General features: G+C 35.5%; 1 protein-coding gene across 3 annotated transcripts in view; it reads right to left on the bottom strand.

The window, feature by feature from the left end:
* ckn (CRK like proto-oncogene, adaptor protein) overlaps window positions 1-15,117 on the bottom strand; it is a 504,603-nt gene that overhangs the window by 100,290 nt on the left and 389,196 nt on the right. For all 3 annotated transcript variants that reach the window (XM_069829235.1, XM_069829233.1, XM_069829234.1), the window contains exon 2: window positions 12,269-12,436. In XM_069829235.1, coding sequence (XP_069685336.1) covers window positions 12,269-12,436 — 168 coding nt within the window. The remainder of the gene's footprint in view (window positions 1-12,268; window positions 12,437-15,117) is intronic.

Below are 15,117 nucleotides of genomic sequence, written 5' to 3' on the forward strand. Positions count from 1 at the left end.
CACTCAAGAACACAGCAATCTGCGTTACCTTTCCGCTTTTTAGGATCATCCATATTTCTAATCATTTAACCTGAGATGTTAAGTATATTCATACGCTTCAAGCACAACTCTATCGCTGCTGTCCCGCAGTTAGTAACAACAGTCGCCACCAGAGGAGCTTGCACGGTGCCTATACGGGTCTTCCAATTTTCAATAACAGACAAACATAAACCAGGCTCCATTTCACAAACAGCGCACGTGATATTGTTCCTTAGATCATTAACTGTTTCTGGCTTGTTGGCATAAACCTGTTATTTAACATAACCCCATAAGAAGTAATCTAGTGGCGTTAAATCACATGATCTCGGGTGCCAGTTTACATTACCACCACGCGAAATGATGAAGCCTCTGAACTACTCCCTCAAAAGGTCGACTGTTTAGTAAGCAATATGACACGTGGCGTCATCTTGCTGAAATGAGACGTTTCTGAAATCCATACCTTCCAATTGAGGCCAAAAATAATCCCTTATCATAGCCCGGTGTCTTACACACACCTTACACTTCACTTAAATGCACGGAATGCTTGGCGAACGGATGACTTTTTAAAAATAAATTTTAATAATTTCTACGTGTCGTGAAATGGTGTAACATTTCATTATTATTTGCCAACAACTGTAACCATGGGAAAAATATGACTGTTATAGCTTCATAAAAAGGCAGCTGTTATGTGTTGAAAGTATGACACTCTTATTGGAAGAACCTTTACATTGGGATAATGAACTTGAAATTTTTACAAAACAGTAGTTTATAAGTGGTTAAAAGTATGATTTTGTATGTTCTAAAACCAGAAGAATCGAAAAATGGGGGGGGGGGAACATAGTGAAATAAAAAAAAAATCTCAGCCACTCAACCACCTGAAGTGAACGAAGACAAAAAGAAAATCTACGAGCCCACGATTCAGTACCTATCGGCGAAATACAACATAGAAAAAAATCACAGTTACCGGTCTCTTCTTCGGAGCGAGAGGCACCATTCCGAAAGCCTTTGTAAAGTGGAGGGAAAAATACAAGCTGACGAGAGATCTTCAAGATGCCATCGTCACCACCATAATAAAATTTTCTGTAGCGATATTTCGTCAGCATCTTTATGGTGTACATTCAATTTAAAATGTACTTGGTTCTATTTTTTTCTTATGTCTTAATCAATTTTGTCTGAAACCTGTTTATATAATTTTTCATTTTAAATTTTATTGTGAGCTATTCTGTGTCGCAGGGCAAACCCAAAATATTGGGTCAGACCAATAAAATAAAATAAATGACACATTCTTTATAAATAAGCAACACAGTTTTGAAAACATGTTCAAAATATTGCATTTTTTGCCCCTTATAACTTTTGTAATATAGAGTTTCTTCATAAAATTAAAAATAGGAACGCTGTGACCAGTGTTATATATTTTTACTTATCTTGTAGTACATAAATATACTACCATAATCTTTTATTGCTATTTTCAAAATTATTTCCTTAAACAGTTAATTTCAACTTCATTGGACTAAGCATTGATATGTTTTGAGAAAACTTTTCCTTTTATAGAAAGACTTCATTCCACTACATGAAGTGATAACTAGATTTGCGAATCTTCTATAAATGGGAATCAGATAAAAAAAAGTTGCTCGCCTCATTTAAGAATAACTGGACTTAAAAAAGTTTAAATGGGAGAAGCCGTTTTGTGTACCTGCACAGAAAGAATGCTGGCTGAGAAGCCCAAGAAGACTGAGGCGAAGTCCTCTGAACATTTTCACCCTTCGAGTTCAACTTTTTAGAAAGAGGTCGTAACTAGTTCCTAGATCAGCATCGCAGCCTCTCTTGGAATTAAATCCACTACCTTAGAGACTTGTACGACCCTAACTTTCAATGTTTAATTGAGTTTCTAGTTTCGAAGTTTCATCAAGTGCTAAATTATGTAGTGACGGACCGAATTCCGAGGCGATCATGATTCATGAGCACGGTGGATCATCTTGCAGGATAATGATACGCCATTCAACACCCAAATTCAGAAACCTCGACTAAAACAATACACACAAACTACGTTTCACTTATTACCTATCAATTCTCAATGTTGTCGATACTTGCATTGTCGTCGTCTTAACCGTCACAGTCGCCGTCATCATTGTTGCTGTCAGTTTTGTTATCGTCGTTATTATCGCCATTATTATCATCATCATTACTACCTCATCGTCATCATTAGAGCCAAAATCACAGATTTCATAATTATCACACTTATCATTAATCTTATCATCTCCATAAATGTCATCATGATATTAACATCATCAAGTCATATTCATCGTCATAATCATAGCATCTTGCTGCTAGCTACAACAACGTCGCAATGAAAACTGAAAGAAAAATAACCGTTAAAAATAACGTTAGATCCGCACTCGTTGTTGCCTTGTCAAATAAACACAAGCGATAATTAAAACGCTTACTGTTATACATTTTTGCACGGCAGCACTCATTGTTGCAAAGAGAATATGAACTGACTGAAATACAATAAATTAAAATATACCTGTAGGCAATTTTAATAATAAATTAATAAATAATAGATAAATAATCAAATAAAGGCAAAAAAAAAAAAACATTTATTTTGTAAATCAGGTTTTTATATTAAAAAAGGCAGAAAAGGGCAAAATAAAACTGTGACGTTTCAATCACACAGGTATAATTCGTACAGATTTACTTTCAAAATGAAGATAGATTTAAAAAGGCATTCTGCCAAAGTTCCGGTCTCTGGTCAAAATCGTAAACATCATCGTTAATATCACTCATTATCTCCACCACAATCAGTAATATCATTATCAACATAAATTTCATCATCATCATCATCATCATCATCATCAATGTGATTATCTTCGTCATAATCATGCCATTATACATTATCATGAGTATCATCTTTGTTATAATCATAAATGATATTATCAACAGTAATCTCACTAGATGTTTTGATTTATCTAGAGAAAATCAAAACTCGAGTGGGATTTAATTGACTATTACACGATTAGAAGAAAGTATATAAAAATTAGAAGTAACGAAGTACTCCAATACAATAAAATATTAATTGACTTACGAAAATACAACTGTCTTCAAATGTATTATTGTACCATCTTAACATTACAAATATTACGCTAGATGCATGCTAGATGGCAGTAGTGTCTTTATACAGACACTGTAATTATTACTATTCAATAAATCTTAATATTAAACAATCTCTGATACGTGACTATCCATAATATCATATAGCAGAAGTTCTTTTTATCCTCTCAGAGCAGAAGCTATAACATAACCTAACTAATATACACAAGTGTTAAAAAAGTTTTAATTAACGACGATGACATAAAAAATAAACATGAAGAATTTTAAAAGGAATAATTATTGAATGTACAATTTTCAAATTTGAATGTGATTGGTGGTTCAATTGATGTTATATTGGACGTGTGCGTAATAGAAGTGGAACTCGTTGATTTAGGCCTACATGGTGTATTCAACTTATTAAGAATTTCCGAATGAATAATTTTAAAAGGAATAATTATTGAATGCACAATTTTCAAATTTGAATGTGGTTAGTGATTCAATTCATGTTATATTGGACGTGTGCATAATAGAAGTGGAACTCGTTGATTTAGGCCTACATGGTGTATTCAACTTATTCAGGATTTCCGAATGATGCTCTTCATTTATTTGTAAATCGGATTTCAGAAGATGCATAGGTATGATCAGTGATTTTTATTAATTCTTGTTCTTGAATGCCAATGCGAGTCATATTTGAAACTGCTGTGCATCGACTGGAGTGGTTTGTAATTTTATATGTATTTTTGACGTCCAGACCAGCGCAGTTTCAAATGTTGGCAAACAAAGAAACAAATGCTAGGGACGCGATAAAATTAAACAAATGCTAGGGACGCGATAAAATTAAACAAATGCTAGGGACGCGATAAAATTGTGCGATAAGCAGCCTTGATTGGTTGAAATACGTCCTTTCGTACCGTTTTATTGGTCAAAAGTAGTATGACGTAGTAAGAGTGTAATAGTCATAATAAATTATTCATCAAAATCGCAAACGTTATTATGATGAAATATGCCATTATCTTCGACATAATAAAAAGCTCCATCATTACTAGGACTATCGCTGTCTTCTATAAACATCATTAATGCTATTATCTACAGTAATCTCACTAGAGGTTTTATCTACAGAAAATCAAAACTCAAGTGGGATTTAAATGACTATTACACGATTAGAAGAAACTATATAAAGATTAGAAGAAATAAAGTACTCTAATACAATAAAATATTAATTGACTTACTAAAATTCTATTTAATTAATGTTAGCTTCACCAAAACGTTTGAACGGAGACACTATTTTCAGTTGACTATCTATACTGTAAACAAATGACGATCGCAAAGCATGTTAAAGTACCGCAAAGAATTTGCAGTTTCAAATGTTGACACACAAAGAAACAAATGACAGGGAGGTGATAAAACAGAGAAAAAATTTACAAAGATTAGAAGAAATAAAATACTCTAATACAATAAAATAGGTATTAAATGACTTATTAAAATTCTATTTCACTAATGTTAGCTTCACCAAAACGTTTGAACGGAGCCACAATTTTCAGTTGACTACGCGAGAAACGAATGACGATCGCAAATCATGTTTTATAGTACCGTAAAGAACTTGCATTTTGAAATTCTGGCAAACAAAGAAACAAATGCTAGGGAAGTGATAAAAACAAACAAATGCTATGGAAGTGATAAAAATAAACAAATGCTAGGGAAGTGATAAGATTGTAGCGATAAACAGCCATGATTGGTTGAAACACATCCTTCCGTACAGTTTTATTGGTTAAAAGTAGTATGACGTAGTAAAAGTGTAAGTCATCATAAAATCCATTGCCATCATTATCACACCTTCACCATCATTAATGTCATTATCCTCATTACTAGGTCTATCATTACTTTCTATGTATATTACGCTCTTCACTAAAATCATTATCATTATGAAATCTATTATCATCATTACTAGCATATCATTATCTTCTATTCTAACACCATTTTGTTACTGTAGATTAATTCAGTGTCATATATTGTATTTATATTTTTTAGAAATGATCTGTATAGCACTAAATGCGCTGATCGATCAATAAATTGTTAAAAAAAAAACATAAATTGAAACTCTCAGTTTTAAATTCCATAACATATTGTGTTTTGGTTATCGGAAAGAATATTACTAGAAAAGAAAAGTGGTCATAGAAAATCAGACGGAGGACGCTGTCCACTGCACTGCGACATTGGCTTCGTTGTTCCTTTATACACGTTCGTTATGCCACACTCGTGCTGACCACTGCGTATGAGGTTATGAATAGTGGATCAGTAAAGCCGAGAGACGCAAGATTTTTCTACAGCAATGTGCTGTCGAAAACAGTAGGAATGCACGATCTCCGTGCCAAATCTTAAGACACTGTAGCAAAGGGATCGACAACTTCTGATAAAGAGAAACTGGGCATTGAAGCATCACGAGATTTCCATCACACGTATTAATTGCCTCACAAACTTCAGGCTCTCCTTTCAGGTGTGCCTTAGAATGTGCTAAAGTTCCCCAAATTTTCAGGTGGGGTAAATTTCTTATTCTGCAATTCCGAGTCTGACCACCACCACCACCACCACCACCACCACCACCACCACCACCACCACCACCACCACCACCACCACCACCACCTTTCTTAATTTACTTTCGATTGTTAAATAATTATTGCGCGAAATTAAATCTTCCAGACTTGGTGATGAAATTATTCTTGCTGTTTGTGGGTCTCTCTGTAAACCCTTATACATCATCAGGTAGAAGAGGATCGACTAAGTAAGTAAATAAGTCTTGCTGTTTGTTATGTGAAAGCCCAAATAAATTAAATTCTGATACCTGTTCAATAATTTTTCCTTCCACTTCCAACTTGCCTCTTACTGGTTCTCTCGAAATTGCCACACATCGATTAATTTCCATAGTACATTTTTAGGAGCTGTGTTAAAGCGGTGGAGCAACATTTTTGTAAGGCATCCTCTATTTCTGAGAGTGTAACATACTATGTGAAATTTGGTGCCGGAACGAATTTTTCTCCAATAACAGGTATGAAATTTCGTGTTTCCCATTTTGTATGCCAAATGTTGTAATTCTTTATTTGTCTGGTCCATTACAAGATATTATAGATTTTGTAAATCTATCAGAAGTTATTCTTAAAATACACTCACACTTTATATTTTTTATATTTTAAACTAAAAATTTTGAGCTGCTATCTTACAGTATCGTTTCTGTGATCATATCGGGTACATCCAGCAACGTACCTCAAGAACTTCATTTCAGCTTTTTCTATCATAGATAGTCCAATTCTCTTGATCCATACGTAAAAACAAGCACTGCCAGTATTTCACAGGCTGTTTCTTGTTCTATATGTTTTGATTTAGTATTCTACATATGCTTTGAAAATTGTGTACTTCATTTTTATATCACTCCTATAACTATGAGTTACTTCATACTCCAAATATATAATTGAAATGTTATACCTGTTCCAATATTCTATTCTTGAACCATCATTTTGAGATCAGCCCGGCTATTCATCATCCGAGTAATATGAGTGAGAAAGTTTACTTTTGTGGCTACTAATCCGAACGCAAAATACCCCAAACTGGAGAATCAGCGTTTGATATTGGAGAAAGTTATCCTACAATCCTAGACGTATGCTATCCAAAGCTATGGAGGATAAATTTGATTGCTTTAAAAACTTTCGAGTAGATATATCTAATTTCAAGAATTTTTGGCGTATTGAGGTAAGCGTTCACTACATCGTATCGCTCTCCTCGTACGAATCGCACGCTACGGATATTTTAAGTGCAGTGCGTTCACTGTAACGGCTCTACCTCGCCTCATCGGATTCTGTATCAGCTGTTTAAAACATGTGATGTATGATATTTACATTGTTGACAACATAGGAATTTTGAGGTTAGGTCTATTAATCATGAGTGTTAACGAATAAGAATTTGTAATTGTTTCATGCTTCTTAATTGAAGAGGAAGAAACGAAAGATATACTGGGTAAGAAACGACTTGATTACTGTAATGGGAATGCCTCAAATTATATAATTCTTCGCAGTTTTCTATAAGCGAAATAAGTTTTTATGTCTGCCATTTTGGCGCGACACTGATCATGGCACAACATAATAGTAACAGTTGAGCAATTAAAATTGATTTATTAAAGAAGGCCATGATCGCACGCATCGGAAAAGTTGCTCATCCGAGAAACGTGGACGGATTTACCGAGAGCCGATGCGTGCGATACGATGTAGTGAACGCGGTTACATAACAATTATAGCAAAGATTGTCTTTTTCCGATCCGTACGATTTGTCCGATGAGTGTGAAGAAACACATCGATATGATTTACAGGTTCACACCGAAGTGTGTCACAGTTTTCCGTCCACTCCTGTGTGCTACACTGAGTAACGTACACCGCTATTATGGGGTTGTGAAAAGCTCTTGGACCCCTCACGGACTATGTCGCAAATGGTCAAATTTACCGACCATGAAACGGGGTGAGGGAGAAGTGGAAATTTAAAATTATGAGAGAGAAAAGGGAGTTACACGAGCACGAGTAAGCTGGGGCAGGAGCTCGCCAAAATGTTTTACTGCAGAATAAAATAAATGGCAATGAAGCACGTGGTCCTTCAGTATTAAGCGATGTCCCCTTCCAATCAACTATGCGACTTGCTGCTTCTCTGTCACGATTGCGTTGTGGATATCTTGATGTTTTGTTGGATCTGTAGAAAGACTTACCATGCCCCCACTTTATCCGTACAGGAGGTACGAATGGATTTCGAAAAATAATTAAAGTATTGTTTCTCTCGAGAATATTTAATAATGGGAGATGAAATTGAAGGGTTGATAGCAAAAACCGGGCAAGTTCAAAATATTAATTTTTCAGCGAGAATATTCAATAATGGGAAGTGAAACTGAAGGGTTGATAGCTAAATCCGGACAAGTCCAAAATATTAATTTTTCAGGAAACGAAAAAAACGGTCTCTCACGTTTCTCATACAATAAAATAATCTGACGTATTTTATATAGTTATCTCATATATCTACCAACTGTGGTAAAAAGTTTCACTGTTCTCTTTTATATGGTTTCTTGGAAAAAAAAAGAGAGAGAAGAAAAAAGAAACATTTGGACATACTCAATTTTTGCAGAAAATTTTACATGTACACACATTAATAAGATAAAAGGTATATGAAATCATGTTTCATTCATACTGTTAACTGTATCAACAGACAAAGAAATACTTTATAAATGTTTTATTAGATTAAAAACGTTTTTATATTTTTTCTCTTTCTAAATTTTTGTCCTTCAGTCTTTCAATTTTTGGCACGTCAGATATATCAAGTACCGAAAAATAATTATTCTTATAACAACGCAATAAACTATGCTCAATAATAATAATAATAATAATAATAATAATAATAATAATAATAATAATAATAATAATCATTATCATTATTACAACTGTTTTCACTCATCACAATCACTGCTATTGTATCTTCTGCCACCTCGACATTCTCCTCATTCTGATGACTTGCTTTTTTTAATCTGATTCATTTTGATGATCATTCATTTGTAAAACGAAATGTTTAGCCAATAACACCGACAATAACAGCTAATATGACTATGAAACAAAAGAAGACAACACTAATGCCATTTTCATGATATTTTCTAACAAGACCCGGATAATTTTGTGACTTGTCCGTCTTTTGTTAGAAAGACGTTGGACTAATCCGCTTTTTCTAGAAACGCTACATTTTCAAACACTCATTTCAATGGCACAAATCCGGTTTTGTAGAAACTGTTACGTCAACAGATGCCGCTTAAAATGAAGTGAAGAAAACTGTACTTTGCTCAAAATTAGAATTTTTAAACTTGTCCGGTTTTTTTGCTATCAACCCTTCAATTGTGAGAGACAAGTGAAAATTAAATATTTCTTCAAATAAATTTCAAATTTATTGATACAATTTTTCCCAACTACTGTCAGTTCTTCAAACCCAGTGCAGACAAAATCCGAGCTCAAATCTCATTAACCGACGTCGTACCGCCTCATTAACTTATCAATGTAGAACATTAATGCGCAAACTTGAACAAACTGAAACCCAACATTCGACGTTAACGACCAGAACTCCTACGTGATCTTATTTCACGATAACACACACAGCAATCCGCTCGTGGGTGGTTGCGCTGTAAAACTCTGCCACTGCCCCTTACAGTCCAGACCTTCATTTATTCAGTCCCCTTCACAAACACCATTCATTCAAAAGACAATGTTTTAATTTTAGTTTCCACTTTTACCACGAGATAGCTCCACAATAATTGAATAACCCCCCCCCCCAGCGGAAAAAGGGAATAAGTACATAGGGAAACCATGCAACATATACCCTTATTCCGGAGGGGTTGGTAGCACAGTATCTGTTACAAAGGCGTCATTTAGGAGGGGCAGGCTGGGTCAATTGCTTCCCCCTCCCCGATTTTAACATAAAAAAGTTAGTAATTGAAAAGTAGGCCTACTAGTAAAGAAAGAATGTGAGAACTGTACCTTTAATATTAAAATATTCGACTTTTATAAACTCTTAAGAAATAAAAGACGAGATTTGTTGGGGCTAATTGGACCAAATTATGCAGAAAGGAACCAACGCACACAGCGCTAAAGATGAGTAAAATTGAGTTGAAGTTGAAGGAAAATAAGAAAAAAATTCACTCTCATATTTATCAAATTCATATTATTTGGAATACTTTTACCCAAATATTGAATTCATAAATCTTACAGTTTTAAATATATAATATATTTTTTGGTTCGATTCCTTTCTTCAAAATGACATACAGTTCAAATGGCATTCTGTAGAAATGACCCAACTCATATATTTGTATTGATGCAGTATTGTTTGAATATTTTAGTGACATTCATTCATTTCTAGTGTTCTGCTTAATGACAAGTCTTTCACTGCAAACCCAGCATTCTCCAATCTTTTATATTTTACCACGTTCCTCTTAGTTTCCGCATAAAATTAAATTAATTTAATTCTAATATGAGTACTTATGTATTAGCAGCCTTAGAGCAATGAGGCCGATGAATTCATAAAAAATTGCGTACCGATATTCATAATTTAAGACTTAACAAAAATAAAGTTTCTAACCGCAATATTTTTTTTACCGTAATGCTTAATACTTGCTAATTAATTGCATTTTCATAGTTACAATAATCTGTGTGGATAGAAATTATATTTTAGCTACATAAAAAAGTACTTTTAGCTACATGAAATTGTATTTTTAGGTGCTTAAATCTATGTTTTAAATGCCTATTTTGATAAATTCACGGCGTATTTTACGTGCCTGAAAGATAGTTTTTAACTGCCTAGAAATCCGAGGTGTATTAATAACCAACGATCTTTTTACAGACTTTGGAGACAATATGTCTGAGATATTACTGTAAATCCTTAAAAAGGCATTCACAGGTGCAATAAAACGTGCTGAATTACACTTAGGAGCAGATTTTACAGGTAGCGTTTCTGCATTAGGGGAGAGTCGGGTAGTATCGGACATCGGGTAATATCGGACAGTGAGTTTCTTTCATCTACCACATGATGATAGTACCTGATTGACATGGTTACGTTTCTGTAATGTCGCATAGAGAAACGTAACCATGTCATTCAGGTACTACCATATGGTGGAAGATGAAAGAAACGCACTGCCCGATATTACCCGATGTCCGATACTACCCGACTCTCCCCTAATACCTTTCTAAAATCACAATCTTGCTGCATGGCGTCATCCATGGGAAAGGAAATATTTGAACTCCGCCTGCAATAGAATTTGGGCAAATTAAATCGGAAATTTTAGGTAGAATAATTTTTACAATTTAGCTGCATAACCAATCACAAGAAACAAATTTCATATCTCAAAGCAACAATGTTATTCAGTTTAAATTTTTTTTTGTGGTCAAGTTAACCCCAGCGGTCAAGTTTACTCCAGTTTAGGGTATGGAATGTAGTCCATTTCAGAGGAAATAGAGAGGCGATATATTCTATAAAGTCTTCCCTAAACAAATCTTGCCTCTCCGAAGTAAAAACTGAAATGACGCCCCTGATCTATTATCAAGATCAAGGAACAGGATAATGTCGGTGCGAAGTTTTTGGGTACTTGCATCGGCTCCAACATCAGGAAAGGATGAGAAAGGTCCCAGTTACCATGGATGTTACTAGAGTTACCCCCACCCCCATTCCTAGACAGGAGAAAGACGTAATACTAAACCCCATTTCAGTTTGGTTGATAGGCTTTCCCCTCTACTCACACTCCCTACTCTTAGTGAAGGGGAAGATGCTACTGTCCATTTCACAAACGTTCGACTAATTGACTTCCTACATAGTGACAAATTTTATTTCTGAAAGGGTTTACTGATACTCTATATTTCGAAAGTCCATACTAAGCGCTTGTATTTCATTTTATTTTTGTTTATATTAACTGACACATTAAAAAGCTGCCGAGAGCAAAAGATAAATGTTTTCTCCACCGCTAGTTGCTACTCTACAGCATACACAATGGGACAATCTGCACTGTGTCGCTCCCCCTGACTTCATAATACAAACTGACATTCCTAAATGTAACTAATTATATTAGTTGAAAATATCGTAAGAACTACACAAAAATATACTCTAACATGTAATTGTCAAACATCTGTGACAATGTATTTTACATTCACTTATGTACTTAATTTAATATTTTATTTTCTAGAGTGTACAGCTTGGGGGGTGCAGGTATAAGAGGTAACAGCTACCAGTCTGTCACTGACGGACTCAGGGAAAGTAGAAGGGGAAAGAAATGCCATCGAATCCTCTCAACTTGTATGAAATGTCGTTTACGTCAAAATTAAATGTTGTCGGCGCGATATTTGCATCCAAAGACAATCACGGAGCATAATAAAATCAGGACACAAGGTAGTACCTAAATAAAATATCAGTAAACTTCTTGAATTATTTATTAATAAACTGCAAGCATTTGACTGTAAAGCCGTATATAGCTACTCATAGGGTAGCTGAAATGCTAAAGGCTAGTTTTATTCTGAAACAATTCCGATCTCTTCACAGATCATGAAGTCCCAACTGGTCATTCCTTATTTCCAAAGGACAAAATACAATAGCAGCAATTGGAGCGCCTACTCACCGCGAGGCGGCTGTCCCTCGGGCCCGGTGATGAAGCAGCCGTCCTCGCTGCTACTGTAGCCCGCCGACCCGAAGCTGCTGCCAGAGTGCCGGAACACGTCGGGCACCGCGGGGGGCGCCACCTTCTTCACCTGCGGCGCTGGTTTCGGCGGCCGACTCATCCCACCCACTGCAACACATACAACATCTGCTAAGTGTTTGCATTCGAGATTACCACACTAAGGACTGGAGACCCCACGGGTACCAGGAAGCTGGAAACACGTTTAGTCACAAGATCAATATTGATCAACTTCGCGGATGGATTCTGCAATCCTTGTCGTCCAGCCGAAGTGCATGTGGATGAATGTTCAACGGAAACCATCCGTGCATTTCTGTAGAAGATAATTCACGTTATCAAGTAGAGCAAATTCGCCACTTCACCATCCTTATTTAATGAGTCATGAGTACTGTGACGTGAGGTACTCTGACCAGAGCAAGGGAAGTGAGAACGAGACCCAGGAAATTAAGGACAAGGAGAAATAACCAGGATTAAGAAAATTAGGAAGGCACAAAGAAAACAAGGAGGAGAACAAGACAAGTAAGGACGAAAAGATGAAATCAAGGACGAGAAAAAGAAAATCAAAAAGAGGAAAACAAGGAGGAAAAGAAAAACAAGGACGAGAACAAGAAACAAGGAAAAGTACAAGAAAAACAAGGACGAAGACAAAAACAGTAAAGAGAAGTATAAAGATAAAGACAAGACCAACAAGAAACATAAGGACAAAAACAAAAACAAGAACAAGAAACAGAAGGACGATAACAAGAAAAACAAGTATGAGAACAAAAAAAGGCACAAAGCAAGAAAAATAAGGACAAGAACAAGAAACACAAGGACGATAACAAGAAAAACAAGTATGAGAACAAAAAAAAAACAAGGCACAAAGCAAGAAGAATAAAGACAAAAACAAGAAACACAAGGACGAGAACAAGAAAAATAAGGATGAGAACAAGAAAAACAAGGATGAGGACAAGAAAAACAAAGATGAAAACAAGGACGAGAATATGAAAAAGGACGAAAACAAGAAAAACAAGGACAAGAAAAAGAAAAACAAGGACGATAGCAAGAAAAACAAGGAAAGCAAGGATGAGAACAAAAAAAGGCACAAAGCAAGAAAAATATGGACAAGAACAAGAAACACAAGGACGATAACAAGAAAAACAAGTATCAGAACAAAAAAAGCATGGCACAAAGCAAGAAAAATAAGGACAAAAACAAGAAACACAAGGACGAGAACATGAAAACAAGGACGAGAACAAGAAAAATAAGGATGAGAACAAGAAAAACAAGGATGAGGACAAGAAAAACAAAGATGAAAACAAGGACGAGAACATGAAAAAGGACGAAAACAAGAAAAACAAGGACGAGAACAAGAAAAACAAGGAAAGCAAGGATGAGAACAAGAAAAATAAGGATGAGAACAAGAAAAATAAGGACGAGAACAAGAAACACAAGGACGAGGACAAGAAAATAAGGATGAGAACAAGAAAAACAAGGATGAAAACAAGAAGGACGAGAACATGAAAAAAGGACGAAAAGAAGAAAAATAAGGACAAGAACAAGAAAAACAAGGACGAGAACAAGAAACACAAGGACGAGAACAAGAAAAAGAAGGACAAGAACAAGGAAAACAAGAACAAGAACATGAAAGACAAGGATGAGAACAAGAAAAACATGGAATAAAACAAAAAACAAATACAAAAACAACAAAGATAAAAGGACGAGAACAAAAAAAACAAGGATGAGAAGAAAAACAAAGACTAGAATAAGAACATAAGAAGGGGACAATCAAGAACGAGGAAGAAAACAAGGACAAGAAAAACAAGGACGATAACTAGTAAAACAAGAATGAGAACAATAAAAACATGAAGGAGAACAAGGAACATACGGAGATAAAAAAACAAGGACAAATAGAAGAAAAACAAAGGCGAGAACAAAAAAAAAGGAAGGACGAGAACAAGAAAATCAAGGACGAAAACAAGAAAAATAAGAACGAGAACAAGAAAAACAAGGATTAGAAAAGAAACTTAAGGGAGGGGAGAATATGAAGAACAAGAAAAATAAGGATTGGGAACAAGGAGAATAACGATGGGGCTAAGCGGGATGAAGTTACAGGAGAATGGAGAAAGTTACACAACGCAGAACTGCACGCATTGTATTCTTCACCTGACATAATTAGGAACATTAAATCCAGACGTTTGAGATGGGCAGGGCATGTAGCACGTATGGGCGAATCCAGAAGTGCATATAGAGCGTTAGTTGGGAGACCGGAGGGAAAAAGACCTTTGGGGAGGCCGAGACGTAGATGGGAGGATAATATTAAAATGGATTTGAGGGAGGTGGGATATGATGATAGAGACTGGATTAATCTTGCACAGGATAGGGACCGATGGCGGGCTTATGTGAGGGCGGCAATGCACTTTCGGGTTCCTTAAAAGCCGTAAGTAAGTAAGTAAGTATAGTGAAATTTAAGAAGGAAGAAAGGAAAATAGCGACGGAAGCAAGAAAAGTAAGGTCGATAAAGGGGAAAATGCAGATGAGGAAAATAAGAACGGAATTAAATTAAAGACGAGGCAAGGAAGATAAAGATGAGGACAGGAGAAAAGACAAAAGGAAGGGACAGGAAGAAGAGGATGAGGAAAAGAGTAGAACAAGTAGAAGAAGGCAATAGCAATAAAATGAAGGACGAGAACATTTAAATGACAAGAAAGTCCTTGTGTTTAATTACTCAAATCTATTTTTAGTTCGTCCTCCAAACACTCCACTAACGTAATGTATGCAATTTTTTTGCCCTGTAATGACTTCCAATTTTT

This window comes from Periplaneta americana, chromosome 6, assembly GCF_040183065.1.
Source record: "Periplaneta americana isolate PAMFEO1 chromosome 6, P.americana_PAMFEO1_priV1, whole genome shotgun sequence".
NCBI classification, from domain to species: domain Eukaryota; kingdom Metazoa; phylum Arthropoda; class Insecta; order Blattodea; family Blattidae; genus Periplaneta; species Periplaneta americana.